Source organism: Mizuhopecten yessoensis, unplaced genomic scaffold, assembly GCF_002113885.1.
Source record: "Mizuhopecten yessoensis strain PY_sf001 unplaced genomic scaffold, ASM211388v2 scaffold3023, whole genome shotgun sequence".
Taxonomy (NCBI): Eukaryota; Metazoa; Mollusca; class Bivalvia; order Pectinida; family Pectinidae; genus Mizuhopecten; species Mizuhopecten yessoensis.
Genome location: NW_018404837.1, coordinates 789,422 through 810,007, shown reverse-complemented (window position 1 = coordinate 810,007; position 20,586 = coordinate 789,422). Strand labels below are relative to the sequence as shown.

Sequence of the window (20,586 nt, the reverse complement as noted above, 5' to 3'; positions counted from 1 at the left end):
TCAGGACCTGACCTAACACGGACATTTTGTCAAATAAAAAAAATCAACGCAGACCGCATTAGTGTTTTCGTAGTGACCTTGTACACTTTTACATAGGTATATTCGACAATGCATAAATTTCGACTCATCAGAAGCCAAACTGCAGCAGACATTTTGCGGAAGATGTTGGCATTTGTTCCAATCTTCAAGAATACGATTAAAATATTCAATTAAACGTCTTTTATTGTGGTCTATAAATCAGAACAGAAATTGTTATAGCCTGAAATGACTCAGCAAATGATAGGCCATGATTTAAATCTGTTCGGAAACTTAACATAGAATTTCATTAGTTACTACATGTATTATATGCAATTGCAGTACACTTCTATTACTATAATACTTGTATCCCTCTGTACAACCACGCATGCTTATACATTAAATCTTGTGTATGTTACAAATCATTGTATACCATTGTAAGTCAAAGGTGTTGAAATAAAATAAAACAAGAGGCCCATGAATAAGCTTTAAAGTATATGTTATTTATTAGCACTCATTTGGCTCGCAAAAGAGATTAACATGTTAAAACCCATGTAAAAATGGTTCTGAAACAAATATTACGCTAAACGTTTAAAAGTTAGGGGTGCATACACCCAATTATCATGCGAGCTTCATGCTGTTTATATAAATATGAACATATTTTTACACATGAAATTCCACCACTATGGTAAAGATTTAGATAATGTACGTATATATTTTAATCCCACTTAAAAAAGAAGAATTCCTAATATGCGTTCTAGAAACATTTTAAAAGTACGTGATAAACATCAAAGTACTGGAGCCAGGACGTACAGATTATATAATTTTGAGTTCCGTTGTCCCCGTGCCTATCACGCTACACGCGACCTGACACACTGACATGTTGACCACACGCATGACAAACTGTCAGAGTGTACCAAGTATGACGTACGTAAATATCCAGTGTTGTATTACGTGGTGATTCGACCATGCGGTACTTATAATCGTTCCACTTTTCAACACCCAACACAGAAATGATGAAATGTTGATGATGATGTCGGCTCGTAAGGAACTCTATGATAGGACAATTTAGTGGATATTTATATCCTGCAACGGCGTATGGTCAGTGGATCAAGGGGAGGAACTCGTCATGAAAAATTGACCAATGGATGACATCATATGATAAGGTAAAAGTATATGGTGTATAAAAGGCAGTAATAAGACGTCTCATTCTGACCAGCACGAGACGGCATCAAAATCTTCATGTCACAATGATTACCTGTGATGTTACATACATACGTTTTGTATTGACTTTATTAATTGGGATCACCGTATCAACACCTGTGGACACAGACAAGATACATCTGGAGAAGCTGTCCACTGTGTACCTGCCTTACAGGTATGAGAATGAAGAAGGACAGTTCAGATATCCCTCTGGCGCTGCAGAACAGACAGCTTACGATCCCGCCCAGAAAACCGTCTATACTGTTGGTAAGTACTTATATTTCAACAGACATATCTCCCGCGACACACGCACTATCTTATACGTAAAACATTTCTCGAGATAATATTATCATGCATTGCAAGTATGATATAGTGTGATTGTATTTGTGGAGTCGATGTCAATTTCTGGACATATAAAAGCATTGGTTCGTTCGTCAATGAAGAAATATAGAACCAACTATTCAATGTTCGTCCTTGATATGAAGTGCGATTCCAGTAGTGACCACATCAAGGAAATTAATTTGGTCGTACATAACAAGCACAATGGTTACTTATTAATAACATTTGTTACTCACACCTTGCCTTACTTCTATCTCCCATTTTTATTTGATTTCACGTAAATTCACGTTTAACCTCGATCCTGTATTGTAGTATCACGTCAACGATTTCTTATAATAACGGAAGAATGCGGGGTGAAATGAGTACACTAAAATGCAATAAAATTTATGATAGAACCTTCAATACATATAGAATGATAAGTTCGTCAGGTGCTCCAGAAATATATTCAATAACTACTCAAACATATTTTGCGGAACACCCGGGCTGTATCGTTTTAAAAATACCAAACTTATTCAATTTTATGCTATGCATGTATATAGTGAACTATACGTGGCCCATACCCACCTTTTTAATATACATCTTACTCAATTTTGCCAGAGAGTTTTAGGACAAAGGTGTTGGATATTGTCAACAATTGTGTTGCCCCTTAAACACCTTTGGATTTTTTTGTAGCTTTAGATTAGAGATTAACGTTCTGTTTAATAATGCTGGACTTTCATGTGGAACGTGGTTGGTCTGTACACTCCACATATCACCTTTAATTGTTTTTCTATAGCCCATACTTGATATTAGCTAGTTGCGTATTTTTTCATATATCCTCCTATTTAAGGTCATATAAAGGCGGCATGTATTCAATGAGGCATATTCCATTATCAAATGGAAAGTTAATCATTATTGAAAAAATTTGAAAAATGTTAAGGTGTCCATAATCCAAAACTGCATTGTCAAGATTTGCAGAAAGCAAATCAATCTGACAAGAGCAAAAAGTGTCGCACACTGGACAAAATCCAAATGCTTCTGTAGTTATTAACAACATAATTTCAAGAAACCCGTTGATAAAATGAGTTTCTCAGGTGTTCGGCAGGGCGTTTATGAGCAGTCGTAGAAACGTGAAAAGGGTACATCACTATCAGCCTGTCTGATCATCCCGGATCTGTCGCTTTGACTCAGGTATACATATAAGTAACACAACACCACAGAATTCCATTACTATGTTAAATCTGTGCTCATATTTAACGACATATGCATAGGACATAGGCTGTTATCACGTGGAAATCCGGAGCAAGTTAGAGTGCTTCCTGCTCTAGATTTAATGTCTGTATATAAATACACAGACTTGTAAATGTCATTATTACAGACTGCTTGTATATAAACATACAGACTTGTAGTTTTGGTCATAATTACAGACTGCTTGTACAGAAACAACACACATGTGATACTGTTAATATCCTTATTATAGACTGCTTATACAGAAACAACACACACTTGTGATACAGTTAATATCCTTATTACAGACTGCTTATACAGAAACAACACACACAACTGCGATACAGTTAATATCATCATTACAGACTGCTTATACAGAAACAACACACACAACTGTGATACAGTTAATATCATTATTACAGACTGCTTATACAGAAATATCATTATTACAGACTGCTTGTACAGAAACAACACACACAACTGTGATACAGTTAATATCCTTATTACAGACTGCTTGTACAGAGACAACACACACAACTGCGATACAGTTAATATCCTTATTACAGTCTGCTTATACAGAAACAACACACACAACTGCGATACAGTTAATATCATTATTACAGACTGCTTATACAGAAACAACACACACAACTGCGATACAGTTTATATCCTTATTACAGATTGCTTATACAGAAACAACACACACAACTGTGATACTGTTAATATCATTATTACACACTGCTTATACAGAAACAACACACACAACTGTGATACAGTTAATATCCTGATTACAGACTGCTTGTACAGAAACAACACACACAACTGTGATACACTTAATATCATTATTACGCTTATACAGAAACAACACACACAACTGTGATACACTTAATATCATTATTACGCTTATACAGAAACAACACACACAACTGTGATACTGTTTATATCCTTATTACAGACTGCTTGTACAGAAACAACACACACAACTGTGATACACTTAATATCATTATTACGCTTATACAGAAACAACACACACAACTGTGATACAGTTAATATCCTTATGACAAACGTCTTGTACAGAAACAACACACACAACTGCGATGCAGTGATACAGTTAATATCCTTATTACAGACGGCTTGTACAGAAACAACACACACAACTGTGATACAGTTAATATCCTTATGACAAACGTCTTGTACAGAAACAACACACACAACTGCGATGCAGTGATACAGTTAATATCCTTATTACAGACGGCTTGTACAGAAACAACACACACAACTGTGATACAGTTAATATCCTTATGACAAACGTCTTGTACAGAAACAACACACACAACTGCGATGCAGTGATACAGTTAATATCCTTATTACAGACGGCTTGTACAGAAACAACACACACAACTGTGATACTGTTAATATCCTTATTACAGACTGCTTATACAGAAACAACACACAAAACTGTGATACAGTTAATATTCTTATTACAGACTGCTTATACAGAAACAACACATACAACTGTGATACTGTTAATATCATTATTACCGACTGCTTATACAGAAACAACACATACAACTGTGATACTGTTAATATCATTATTACACACTGCTTATACAGAAACAACACACACAACTGTGATACTGTTAATATCATTATTACACACTGCTTATACAGAAACAACACACACAACTGTGATACAGTTGATATCATTATTACAGACTGCTTGTACAGAAATAACACACACTTGTGATACAGTTAATATCATTATTACAGACTGCTTGCACAGAAACAACACACAAAACTGTGATACAGTTAATATCCTTATCACGTACTGCTTGTACAGAAACAACACACACAACTGTGATACTGTTAATATCATTATTACAGACTGCTTATACAGAAACAACACACATAACTGTGATACTGTTAATATCCCTATTACAGACTGCTTATACAGAAACAACACACACAACTGTGATACAGTTAATATCCTTATTACAGACTGCTTGTACAGAAAAAACACACACAACTGTGATACAGTTAATATCATTATTACAGACTGCTCATACAGAAACAACACACATAACTGTGATACAGTTAATATCATTATTACAGACTGCTTATACAGAAACAACACACATAACTGTGATACAGTTAATATCCTTATTACAGACTGCTTATACAGAAACAACACACACAACTGTGATACAGTTGATATCATTATTACAGACTGCTTGTACAGAAATAACACACACTTGTGATACAGTTAATATCATTATTACAGACTGCTTATACAGAAACAACACGCACAACTGTGATACAGTTAATATCAGTATTACAGACTGCTTATACAGAAACAACACGCACAACTGTGATACAGTTAATATCATTATTACATACTGCTTATACAGAAACAACACACACTTGTGATACAGTTAATATCATTATTACAGACTGCTTATACCGAAACAACACACACAACTGTGATACTGTCAATATCCTTATTACAGACTGCTTATATAGAAACAACACACACAACTGTGATACAGTTGATAGCATTATTACAGACTGCTTGTACAGAAACAACACACACAACTGTGATACACTTAATATCATTATTACAGACTACTTATACAGAAACAACACACATAACTGCGATACAGTTAATATCCTTATTACAGACTGCTTATATAGAAACAACACACACAACTGTGATACAGTTAATATCCTTATTACAGACTGCTTGTACAGAAACAACACACACAACTGTGATACAGTAAATATCATTATTACACACTGCTTATACAGAAACAACACACACAACTGTGATACAGTTAATATCCTTATCACATACTGCTTGTACAGAAAAAACACACACAACTGTCATACAGTTAATATCATTATTACAGACTGCTTATACAGAAACAACACACACTTGTGATACAGTTAATATCATTATTACAGACTGCTTGCACAGAAACAACACACACAACTGTGATACATTTAATATCATTATTACAGACTGCTTGCACAGAAACAACACACAAAACTGTGATACAGTTAATATCTTTATTAGAGACTGCTTATACAGAAACAACACACACTTGTGATACAGTTAATATCATTATTACAGACTGCGTATACAGAAACAACACACACAACTGTGGAACAAGTTATATTATTTTTAAAGACTGATTGTACAGAAACAACACACACAACTGTGATACAGTTGTGTGTGTTGTTTCTGTATAAACAGTGTGTAATAATGATATTTACTGTGATACAGTAAATATCATTATTACACACTGCTTATACAGAAACAACACACACAACTGAGGAACAAGTCATATTATTTTTAAAGACTGATTGTACAGAAACAACATACACAATTGTGATACAATTAATATTTTTTAATTTATGATCGCATAACTGGACGAGACAATGAGTTTGTTTTGTTCAGGAAATTCATGCCCAATAAGAAACACAAGTCACTGTAGCCAATTGTATACAGTTCAGCAATTTGATCGCCGCCCGTCAATTGGCTACACAGCAGACCACATAAACCTCCACTTCAACTGAAGTGTTATTAATTCACGAATCTCTGGTAACGATGATTGAGAGCAACACGTAACCGTGGAGTATAAACTCACAAATGATCAATCCTGTGCTGACCATAGACTACCATATATCTTTATGCGTCTCCATTCTAATGTCCATTAATCAATTTTGTTAAATATATTTAAATGATTTAATCAATTCCTACTGTGTTAAACTAATTATACACAACCAAGAATGCTAACTATAGCGTGTAAAACGTTGTAAAATTTGTAAATCTTGTTGGTTTAGGACAGCTTGTGATTAATAATCGAAAGTAAAAGAGAAGGTCGAAAATGTATCATAATGAAAAACGTTTTACCTAAAGAAAACAAGGCCAAACCTCATAACAACCCAAATCAATAAAAAGTAATAATGTAAAACATACAACGTGTAATTGGATGAAAGTGGATGAAATTGCATTAAACCATGGAGCAATGGATTACTAGCTTGAATCTCAATAATATTGTTTTTATTGGGTGAGCTTGTTATTATTGACATCATTGTCTCTGTAATTACTTTTCACAATAAATATCATAATATTTAATTAAAAAGAACATTAATAAGGCTCTCTCTTATTGATACGTTGTTGGCCGGACAACTAGCACGTGGCTAATCTGTTCTTGTTATTTGCAGTTCTGTACTTCAAGATCAAGGAAAGAGATAAATAAAAATCCTTTCCTGTTATTATTTTTGTACCTAAAACCGAGTTAGGAGTTATGTGTCAAGCAATTTAATTCATAAAAGGAATACCTTCATTTTTTGAAGTGAAGTGTGTAGGTACATTTAATAATTAAACTCATTAGAAAGGATTAAAATTAAATCATATTCCCCAAATTCTTTGGTTGCAAAATACACATGTCCCATGGGCAATTTTGTAGTCCTATTTCTGTTTCTTGAAGCTCATGTTATATTTCTGTCTATGTAATGCTCCTCAGTTATTCCGTCTTTGCGTATTGCAGAGTTGTCTTCTCTTGTGAGCAGGTATTGATTGTTACGTCCCTTGTTTTTGAGAGTAACGTCATCAATTTTTGAGAAAACGACGTAATTTTCTCACACAAACCAATGACGACACAATCAATCCCTGCTCCCAAGAGAAGATAACTCTGCAATACGCAAAGACGGAATTGTAGTTACGTGCGGACTTGGAGTGGGGGTTTTGTCCGTTGACACCAGTGTTAACCTCCTACAGTGTGATTCAGATGTTACTATGTTTATCTAGGTGGAGGTGTTCTACACGTCCTGGATATCAGGGATGTTTCTAACCCGGCCATTTTATACTGGGAACAGTTCGATACAGTAGGTCTTACTGACGTGGAAGTCTGTGGTGACCATCTGTTTGTGGCAGAAGACAATATCCAAGACAAAGAAAATGGCGTCGTTCGTGTATATAAAAAATACAACAAAAATACACAAACATTGGAGAAGGTTCACACAATCACAGGTAAGTAACTGTTTAACGACCGAAGACCAACTTTTGTAGATTGAAATTGCTTCGTCTTGTGCGATTTATAATATACCGTTTGGTTATCGCGTTATAGGCTGCACAATTGTATTGCCGTATGTATGAGTTTTATTAGTCCTAAAAGAGAAATGTTTTTAGTAAAACATTTTTATATTAAATATAACGCTTTCAGAGAATGTTTTATTGAAAATGTGTAAATATTTCATTTGCTTTCCTGAAATCACTGCAAGCGCCTAACTATGACCGTGTTTTGATTAGGTATGACTATTTGTATTCGCATTTAATTATTGTATTCCCTTGAAAGAGAGGGAGGCTGAATTTACCTGATATAAAACCTCGTACCATTACAGTTGGTTCGCTGCCGGACATGGTGTACCCCACGTCCGATTGCCAGACCGTGATTGTGGCTTTAGAAGCCGAAGCCTATAACAATGGTTCTCACTTCGTCGACCCAGAAGGTGCTGTAGGGATAATTAAATTCACGACAGGTGTGGAGGGGGCATATCAGTACACGAAACTCGACTTCAGAAAGTTTAACGACAGGTAAATACAAGTTAATATGCGATGATTCAATGTTCGCTTATATTAAATGCGATGCATTACAAATAACTTCAGATGCAGTTGTTCTGTTAGTGTAAGGATAGTGAATGTATTTTTATAACGTTTCATTCTATGCGCAGTTTCTAATAGAGTGAAGTAAACGTCTCTCTTGAGTATTCATTTTCCTTGTACGTTTCTATCCTGTGATATAAAAGCTGTTTATACCCCCTTCCCTTGAGATTACTCTGGACAAACTATATCTATTCCTCGTCTTACTGATCGATATTAAATACTGATTGATATTTAATATATATCCTTTTAATTTGCTACTGAAGAACTTTGATTTTATAGTCGTTTACCAAATGTTCAACACCATATTCTCTCATGGAGGGCTGCGACAAGTGTATTGCGGATAAACATATACTTATTTAAATGTTTTATATTATTTTGGCATGTATCAGAGGTAACAATACCCCTAGAAAATGTTCTCAATATGAATTTGTATGATAGCTCCTAAGATGGGGACGGGTATATGTACAAGAACACACAGGGGTATTACATCTACATTATAACAAACTTGTACGAAATAAACGCATTCTTGATCTGAGTATGAACGTATTGAATATTACTTTATTTATTTGTCAGGTGGCAGGAGCTAGTATCTCGTGGAGTCCGGTTTATCTACAGGGAAAACAACAACTCGTTCTCTAATGACGTTGAGCCGGAGTATATCACATTGAACAAGGACGAGACCGTGGCGTACATATCTCTTCAGGTAAGATATAGGCCTGGTCCCAAATATATCACAAGCCATAGATCCAACCTATTACAAATGTATGTTAAAAACAGACTGTTTAAGGGAAAAGAGGTTGTAAGTCATTAATAAATTAATCTTTTATCAAACAGAATGTATCAATGCCTCGATACAAATTTATCTTTACTTTTGCAGGAGAACAATGCTATAGCCGAGGTGGACATTGTCAATCAAAATATCACGCACATCCATCCTCTTGGGTTCAAAAACTGGACTGATTTTGATTTTGACGCAAGCGACAAAGATCAAAGTAAGTTATATACAATTTAAGAAAACGTACAATTTTTTTTTAATGAAAGCACAACTACTTACCGCTGCCTCGATTATCTGTTTGTTTCCCTTAGTATTTTACTCTATTGCCATTCTTAATAAGTTGATAAGTCACAAAATAGAAAAACAAATGTACCACAGCGTCAACATTGAATGGCTATAGTCGACAAAGGGATGAAATAAAAAGAGGAAGAACATGATGTGCTCCAACAAAAAGCAATGGATTTAAAACTTAAAAAAGGATGTTTCTTGGAACAAAAGTGGCATCCGTCAAAGTGTCTCCTGCCAAATCACAGAAAATATTTAGGCCACTCTTCATAAGTGGAAAAAAGTCCTCAAATGATAGTAAAACGATAAGTTTGAACTATGTTCTTAATAATTGCTTCACTAATTTCTGATGTATGTATGCAGGAAAAGTAATGTTTACTCTATCAATCAACCATAAGCACTGCATGACATCCTTACATTCTTTATTATTGTAGAAATCAACATACGTCCGTGGCCGGTGATGGGTATGTACCAGCCAGACTCCATCAAGGTGATGTATATAAAAGGAAAACCATACCTTGTGACAGCCAACGAGGGAGACGCTAAAGACTACTCGGACATTACAGGAGCTGGAGGTTTTACAGAGGAAACGAGGGTCTCAGCTCTTACCTTAAATGGTATCTCACCAATGAATGCCCAAATCAAACATATTGATAACTCTGTTTGTGTAATGAAATGGCGGAGAAAGAAACGCAATATTAACCTCGGTTATTTAGCCTTTTGATTGGCCTGTATAGCACATATATGTTAGTTGTGTATCTGCAAAGAATATAAACATTTATCATAAATGTGTACCAAACTATGCCTAACATTAAATTGGATACACTTTTAAAATGGGTATATTGTTTCAGGTCCATTATTATAGAGTGCGTTATAAGCTGGAACTTCGGAAAACTTAAGTCTTTATATTTTAGACCCAATGTCAAAACCACACTCAGTGACCTCATGATACGTACGTGGGTTAAACAGACATAACATTTAGTATCTTTGTCCTTGTCCACTAACATGTTTTGGTTAATACATGTTTTGATGAAACTTATCCAAAAACTGTAACTAAGTATTTGAAACTGACTTTTTCCGGAATGACCATTCCGTCTTTGCGTATTGCAGAGTTATCTTCTCTTGGGAGCAGGTATTGATTGTTACGTCATTGGTCTGTGTGAGAAAATTACGTCGTTTTCTCAAAAAATGATGACGTTATTCTCACAAACAAGTGACGTAACAATCAATACCTGCTCCCAAGAGAAGATAACTCTGCAATACGCAAAGACGGAATAGCTTTGTAGCTTTACTAAATAAAAAAACCCACATACATTGCAGGTCTTTTATGATAATAACAAAGATAAAATAAACAAAATACAAGCACGATAGTATTATTAGTGTAAAATTTAACGAGGGGCTAGACTAGAATTCGAACACTGGAAAATATTATACTTTCGCTCTAACCGACTGAGCTGTCTCGTTAACGGAAGTAAAACTCTTTGCTACAATTAAATACCAAACGAAATTAAAAGGAGGTTACTGTATATAAGTCAAAAATACAGTGCAGTGGGACAGGTATTCTTAAGGGATAAAAGATTTCCATAATAGAAAGAATCCGTAGCAAAAGACAAAACAATATAAATTTAATCATGGATCATTTCACCCTTTTACAGTCACTGATATTGTTTCAGTTTCATACCACCTATTCTGGTGTAATACATTTATATGCTACCTCTGACTTAAATTGTTTCCATACGCCGTTTTTTTAAGCATCTTCCGATGTAGTTCAGTGGGCCGACTTGAACGGATACAATAACACTCTGAGCAAGGATGAAAATTTAGGTAAGTGGAATATTTTGAGCAGATTGTGCTATCAAATTTATAGCATGTTTATTAAAGAAACCCCAAATTTTACAGGTACAACATCGACTGTGTTTTTCCTTTCTACAAGATACATTCTTCATGGTGAGAACATTGCTAAGTTAATATGTTTTTTTTAGGACGTTTGAAGGTTACTAAACTAGAGGGAAAATCTGGTGATGCCTACAACGCTTTGTACGCTTTCGGAGGCAGAAGTATATCAATACTCGACCTTAATACATTTGAACGAGTTTACGACAGCGGGGGCGACATTGAAAAAATGATTGCACAACAGGAAACCGCATTGTTCAATTCCAATGGGGAAGACAGGAACGACATTGTTTCTGTAATGAAGGATTCCCGATCTGATGACAAGGTTTGATATCTTCGATAACTAGTGCATGTATATCAAATGAAAGCTCTACATTCTTTTAAAAACGTTTATATTTCTTCACTTTTTTATTACAATGCACAAACAGCACAATATCAAGCACCAAGCGCAGAAAAGAAAAAATCAAAATCTAAACTTTTTTTTTATGTAAATTTTTTTTTCTAATTTTAGAGCTGACTGTCAAAGGATTGTAAAATCCTAATTTTGTCATAATGTATAATATGTGTAAAACGCTAAGAATGTTTCAGTTTTCTGTTGAAGAAAACCACAACATCACGTTTCAAAAACAAATGCATGTACCCTTTTTTTATTATATATTTGTTTATAACTGTCCTGCAGGGTCCTGAGGTTGAGGACTTGGCTGTTGCTCAGATAGGGGATCTGATGCTTCTGTTTGTTGGAATAGAAAGACCTGGCTTCATTGCGATATATTCTATACCGGGCGATGTCGGCTCTATACAGTTCGAGAGCGTGTATTCCGGTATACCCAGAACAAACGACACTTTTGGCAACCTGTACGACCAGAGAGAGCTTAGTGAAAAAGATCCAGAGGATATCAGGTAAAGTTAAACGTGTATATCCCTAGTTAGGATTAGTTAAGTGAAGACTACCAGAGTGGACTTTTTTATATGTCCCAAGAAATGTTCAGTTAATTTACAACCTCCTTTCTGTGCGACTTCAAAGGTAAGTAATGTTCATGTTAACTTTACCTTGAACTAGTCATTTTCAAGAACATAGAGTTTATTAAAAGTGATTCAATGTCGCGTCATCCAATCAAACCCGCACAAAAGAGCAAATGCTTTTGAATGGTGAATTTTCCTTCCCAATATTGGGATTTGTCATTATATGTTCCGTTAATAATAAGGACGAATATACGTCACATAAGAGCAATAAAGCTGACATCTCATAGCTGGAAATCATGTCATGATTACAAACGTAGCATATCTTCAGAAAGATTTCAGCATTTCAGGTAAAATATGTAACTTGGTCAAAATAACGTATTCGGAAACACTGAACAGGTTCTAGAGAAGTACAAAGTATTTTTTTTACTGAAGACAGAAGGTTTGATTACCACGGTAGACGTTTGTATTGATATTTGGTTCTGATGTGTAACTGTAGATGGTTTATTTCTGTGATACATATTGTATCTTTTCTTTTTGTTCTACACGATTTAAGAAACGCAAGAAGTTTTTGCAGTATGTTTTGTTATTCTAAGGAAAATATATTAAATATATCTTAATATAAAATCAAAGAATCCGGCGCCAGGGTTCTATTGGATTTCTTCATAAACCCCTTTTCATAAACTCAGCGGAATATTCATCTTAAATAGTTCGGCTAGAAACTATTCGGTGTTAGTCACTTTCAATAAATACTGATAGTCTGTGGAAATTCGCATTTCACAAAATAAACAAAAATGCCGCCAAACAAAACATAGATCACACGGACCATATCGACAACATCATAATTCCGCTAATTTCTTGCTAACAATGTGATGTTTAATCGAATGTGTCTCATTTTTCACTGACATGATATTTATATGTGTTTAATATTTTTAGCGAAAAAGAACCGATGAAGTTTAGCATGCTAATTGGTAGTATTCAAAATCGAGAAGACAGTTTTTTAACAGAAGTTATTTAACATTATAATTGACAAACCATCCTTTATGTTTGACTGGTTACAACAATCTACCAAACAAGTATGTGTCCAGTATGATAGTCAGCCTTTAGGACGTTTAACCAGCATGTAGTATGCGTCCAGGTTAATCATAATTGTTTTATAAAAATCTTCGCTATCCAATAGAACACCGAATCATACTGCCGTATGTGTCCCGCATAGTTCTAGTTTATTAAGAACACTAACGATATCCAGTACCCTATGCATCCAGTATCATGATCAACATCTTAATTAATTTCTCCCGTAAACTCTTTGATTCATCACTTTTGACTCGTGTGAAAAACCTTCTAGGTGTAGGTAAACATTTTTTTTGTAACATCCTGGACGTTATTTCATTTATCAATATTGTAATATATGACGTCAAGTAACAAGTTCCAAAATGGAAATGATGTGTTTCTAAGAGTAATATTTGATTTTCTAGATAAAACAACAACTACCGCTTTTTCCCTTGTTTTTTTTGTATGATCTACACAAACGGCATTGTTAAAACACATCCTCAAGTGAGTTAAATGACTAAAGGATGCAATCATTACTCAAATACAACCATAATGACAAGCAGAGATAAGACAAATACAACTATAATGACAAGTAGAGATAAGATAAATAAAACCATAATGATAAGTAGAGATAAGATAAATAAAACCATAATGACAAGTAGAGATAAGACAAATACAACAATAATGATAAGTAGAGATAAGACAAATACAACCTTAATGACAAGTAGAGATAAGATAAATACAACTATAATGACAAGTAGAAATAAGATAAATATCAATCCCTGGACAAGTAGAGATAAGACAAATACAACCATATTGACAAGTAGAGATAAGACAAATAAAACCATAATGACAAGTAGAGATAAGATAAATACAACCATATTGACAGGCAGAGATAAGACAAATACAACCATATTGACAAGTAGAGATAAGATAAATACAACCATAATGACAAGCAGAGATACGCCAAATACAACAAATAATGACAAGTAGTGATACGACAAATACAACCATAATAACAAGTAGAGATAAGATAATACAACTATAATGACAAGCAAAGATAAGATAAATAGAACCATAATGACAAGTAGAGATAAGACAAATTCAACCATGATGACAAGTAGAGATAAGATAAATACAACCATAATGACAAGCAGAGATAAGACAAATACAACCATATTGACAAGTAGTGATAAGACAAATACAACCATAATGACAATTAGAGATAAGACAAATACAACCATAATGACAAGTAGAGATAAGACAAATACAACCATAATAACAGGTAGAGATAAGACAAATAAAACAAATAATGACAAATAGTGATACGACAAATACAACCATAATAACAAGTAGAGATAAGATAAATACAACTAAAATGACAAGCAAAGATAAGATGAATAGAACCATAATGACAAGAAGAGATAAGACAAATACAACCAAAATGACAAGTAGAGATAAGATAAATACAACCATAATGACAAGCAGAGATAAGACAAATACAACCATAATGACAAGTAGAGATAAGATAAATACAACCATAATGACAAGCAGAGATAAGACAAATACAACCATAATGACAAGTAGAGATAAGATAAATACAACCATAATGACAAGCAGAGATAAGACAAATACAACCATAATGACAAGTAGAGATAAGACAAATACAACCATAATGACAAGCAGAAATAAAACAAATACAACCATAATGACAAGTAGAGATAAGACAAACACAACCATAATGACAGGTAGAGATAAGACAAATTCAAGCATATTGACAAGCAGAGATAAGACAAATAAAACCATAATGACAAGTAGAGATAAGATAAATACAACTATAATGACAAGCAGAGATAAGACAAATACAACCATATTGACAAGTAGAGATAAGATAAATACAACCATAATGAATGACAATTAGAGATAAGACAAATACAACCATAATGACAAGAAGAGATAAGACAAATACAACCACAATGACAAGCAGAGATCAGACAAATATAACCATAATGACAAGTAGAGATAAGATAAATACAACGATAATGACAAGCAGTGATAAGATAAATAAAACCAAATTGACAAGTAGAGATAAGACAAATACAACCATAACGACAAGTAGAGATAAGACAAATACAACCATAACGACAAGTAGAGATAAGACAAATACAACCATAACGACAAGTAGAGATAAGACAAATACAACCATAATGACAAGAAGAGATAAGACAAATACAACCATAATGACAAGTAGATATAAGACAAATTCAACCATAATGACAAGCAGAGATAAGACAAATATGACAAGTAGAGATAAGATAAATACATCCATAATGACAAGTAGAGATAAGATAAATACAACGATAATGACAAGCAGTGATAAGATAAATAAAACCATATTGACAAGTAGAGATAAGACAAATCAACCATATTGACAAGTAGTGATAAGACAAATACAACCATAACGACAAGAAGAGATAAGACAAATACAACCATAATGACAAGCAGAAATAAAACAAATACAACCATAATGACAAGTAGAGATACGACAAATACAACCATAATGACAAGCAGAGATAAGACAAATACATCCATAATGACAAGTAGAGATAAGATAAATAAAACCATAATGACAAGTAGAGATAAGATAAATACAACGATAATGACAAGCAGTGATAAGATAAATAAAACCATATTGACAAGTAGAGATAAGACAAATCAACCATATTGACAAGTAGTGATAAGACAAATACAACCATAATGACAAGCAAAGATAAGACAAATACAACCATATTGACAAGCAGAGATAAGACAACTACAACCACAATGACAAGCAGAGATAAGATAAATACAACCATAATGACAAGTAGAGATAAGATAAATACAACGATAATGACAAGCAGTGATAAGATAAATAAAACCATATTGACAAGTAGAGATAAGACAAATCAACCATATTGACAAGTAGTGATAAGACAAATACAACCATAACGACAAGAAGAGATAAGACAAATACAACCATAATGACAAGCACAGATAAGATAAATACAACCATAATGACAAGTAGAGATAAGATCAATACAACCATAACGACAAGTAGAGATTGACAAGCAGAGATAAGACAAATACAACCATAATGACAAGTAGATATAAGACAAATTCAACCATAATGACAAGCAGAGATAAGACAAATATGACAAGTAGAGATAAGATAAATACATCCATAATGACAAGTAGAGATAAGATAAATAAAACCATAATGACAAGTAGAGATAAGACAAATACAGCCATATTGACAAGCAGAGACAAGATAAATAAAACCATAATGACAACTAGAGATAAGATAAATACAACCATAATGACAGGTAGAGATAAGACAAATACAACCATAATGACAAGTAGTGATAAGACAAATACAACCATAACGACAAGAAGAGATAAGACAAATACAACCATATTGACAAGCAGAGATAAGACAACTACAACCACAATGACAAGCAGAGATAAGATAAATACAACCATAATGACAAGTAGAGATAAGATCAATACAACCATAACGACAAGTAGAGATTGACAAGCAGAGATAAGACAAATACAACCATAATGACAAGTAGATATAAGACAAATACAACCATAATGACAAGCAGAGAGAAGACAAATACAACCATAATGACAAGCATAGATAAGACAAATACAACCATATTGACAAGTAGAGATAAGATAAATGCAACCATAATGACAAGTAGAGATAAGATAAATACAACTATAATGACAAGCAGAGATAAGACAAATACAATTATAATGACAAGCAGAGATAAGACAAATACAATTATAATGACAAGCAGAGATAAGACAAATACAACCTTAATGACAAGCAGAGATAAGATAAATACAACCATAATGACAAGCAGAGATAAGACAAATAAAACCATAATGACAAGTAGAGATAAGATAAATACAACCATAATGAATGACAATTAGAGATAAGACAAATACAACCATAATGACAAGTAGATATAAGACAAATACAACCATAATGACAAGCAGAGACAAGACAAATAAAACCAAAATGACAAGTAGAGATAAGAAAAATACAACCAGAATGACAAGCAGAGATAAGACAAATACAACCATAATGACAAGAATAGAAAAGAAAAATACAACCATATTGACATGTAGAGATAAGACAAATACAACCATAATGACAAGCACAGATAAGATAAATACAACCATAATGACAAGTAGAGATAAGATCAATACAACCATAACGACAAGTAGAGATTGACAAGCAGAGATAAGACAAATACAACCATAATGACAAGAAGAGATAAGACAAATACAACCATAATGACAAGTAGATATAAGACAAATACAACCATAATGACAAGCAGAGATAAGACAAATACATCCATAATGACAAGTAGAGATAAGATAAATAAAACCATAATGACAAGTAGAGATAAGACAAATACAATCATAATGACAAGCAAAGATAAGACAAATACAACCATATTGACAAGCAGAGATAAGACAAATACAACCATATTGACAAGTAAAGATAAGATAAATACAACCATAATGACAAGCAGAGACAAGATAAACAAAACCAAAATGACAAGTAGAGATAAGACAAATACAACCACAATGACAAGCAGAGATCAGACAAATATAACCATAATGACAAGTAGAGATAAGATAAATACAACCATAATGACAAGCAGAGATAAGACAAATACAACCATAATGACAAGTAGAGATAAGACAAATACAACCATAATGACAAGCAAAGATAAGACAAATACAACCATATTGACAAGCAGAGATAAGATAAGGGGCATCAACACGCTGAACTACAGCATTATCATTGTCACCGTTGTGAAGTATTTGTTAGGTTCTTTTCAAAAGAAATATTCCATAAAATTCGATGCATTTCACAGATTTGTAATGGTTTAAAATTTGAATGTTTAAAAACAAAAATAATGAAAATATAAAGTAATACAAGAAGAAAAACTGTAGGTGTTGAGCTCGGGACCTTTACATTTCTAATTCTACACTCCACTAATGTTGCCATACAGACAAAATACAACAATAACATCAAAAGTAGTGTATGGGCCGCACGTATGTTGAGAACGTGAGAGGGGAAGTCACTCTAAGCAAAAAAAAACCTGCTCCGGTTGCATTATCTTCTATGGAGTAGGGAAGTCAGAACAACCTTGAATATAAGTGTTCTTTACGATTATAACTGATTTAGTGATACCTTTTTCCTTAAGATAATAAGATATACACTGAACTAGATAAACAAGCATGCACAGACGGATGTCAAATCTCTCCAAAAAGGTAATTTATAGTGGAATTATTTATATATTGATCATAAAAATGTCAGCATAGTGTTTTTTTGTGAATACAATAATATTGATGGCTGATATTGCATATTCATATATTTCCTTTTCATGGAATTTAGTTTTTCTCAACTTATGATTAAAGATAATGTGTTGTCTAAAACCAAGGATACGGATAAATTGGAGTCAATGTACACTCAATTTAAGGATTACAATAGAGTTACTTCCCTTACATCACTGACTTCCATCTGTAATTTTTTATATAAGTCTACATCACTCAATCCCGCCACCAATAGGAGATACACACCTATATTGACCTATCTGTTGTTCACTGAATTTATCGTTACATCTTATCAATAGAAAACTTGTTGTAAAAATATACATAAACTTATTGTACTTTTCTGTTTAAAGGTTCATTGGTGCACAGGACAGCCCAACCCGCCAATGCTTACTGATGAGTTCTGGATCACTCAGTGGTACCATTTCAATTTTCAAGATAAAGGGATTGAAAGACACAGGGATGACTAACATGGGAACTCGTGTCATTGAACAAGTCGGCATGTGTAATATAGGAATAATGTTACTCTTAAGTAAAATAATATTACTATAGGATAATTATAGCACATGAAAGAAAACATGTTTTGACGTCAACAGTACAGAAGAAAAGTAGAGTTTCGTTCATCAAGACCTGTTCGTTTCCAACATAATTCGGCGAATTGTTAAAAAGCAAACTAACGGACACTTCGAATAGGAATATCCAAATCTTGTGATAAGTCAACAATCATTATTGATTACCGAGGCGTGAATATTTCATTACGGATGATTACATTTCGTTGTAGGGGAATAAGAAATGTCGGCGATAGTACAAGAGCAACCGCTACATCCCGTACAAAAACACTGGAGTCAAACAATGACGTTAAATCGAACTTTTCCAGGAAGGTCTTCTTTTCAGATGACAGTATTTGAAATTTTCTCCTACCTCATCACTATCAATTTTACGCTATTTTGGGATGCAATTTTTTTTGTTTGCTTGTTAGAAAGTTTATACATGAGATAAATGTTTACGCTGGTAGCCAAATAAACCTGTCATTCAATTTTATTGATTCGTGTTGTTTTATCATATTTGATAGTCATTACTTAACACTACATTAAATTTCCTTCAATTATTGACAGAATTCTTCGGTAGAACTTGGGTTATATTTTGTGAATAATGTGATACAAAAACCTTTTCTGCACAAAATATGTCTAACTTATCTGATTGGTCGATTAATTGTTTTCGTTTTAACGACGGGTATTACCAAGCCATGGATATTATAAAAACAGTGTTTTCCAATTAAAGTCAACAAGGTAAACGTTCTTGATACCGTGTGCGTATTATTCAGGATGTGTGGTTCATAATAAATTCATATTTAGCATCCAAACTCTTCCACTGGTTCTCATTTTTGTAAACATTCATTAGAATATAATGTCGTGAGGATACGTCGACCATATTTTTAAGTTCACTCACATTTTCATACAAAGGTTATCTACTGAAATTTAAAAATATGGTTAAATGATAATTCAAAATTTGAAATACATGTCGTTGTAATGAAATCCTATTTATATTTCATTGTTAGATTCCGAAACAACTTAAAACCCTTCAGAAACAGGATGCCATTATGACAGTTATGGTCGTATCATACAAATGAAAGAGATATGCAGCTGACGAAGAGAAACATGTAAATTCTTTGGGATACTACGGAAGAGCATTACGGCCACTTTGAAAAAAAAAAGTTAAAACACATTTGCAATAATACATACAAAATGTAAATCCTAATGTGATGATTATTAATATGTTATATCAGTCCATGGTAATG

The 20,586-nt window shown here is 33.5% G+C and overlaps 1 protein-coding gene across 1 annotated transcript; it reads left to right on the top strand.

Moving 5' to 3' along the window:
• Positions 1-919: 919 nt before the first annotated feature.
• On the top strand, positions 920-19,829 carry LOC110446869 (mesenchyme-specific cell surface glycoprotein-like). Its single transcript, XM_021492211.1, has 10 exons — positions 920-1,485; positions 7,577-7,798; positions 8,170-8,362; positions 9,005-9,134; positions 9,309-9,423; positions 9,926-10,108; positions 11,244-11,315; positions 11,474-11,709; positions 12,064-12,284; positions 19,142-19,829. Exons 1-10 carry the CDS (start codon positions 1,266-1,268, stop codon positions 19,338-19,340), a joined length of 1,791 nt encoding a protein of 596 aa, XP_021347886.1. The 5' UTR covers positions 920-1,265; the 3' UTR covers positions 19,341-19,829.
• The last annotated feature ends 757 nt before the right edge of the window (positions 19,830-20,586 follow it).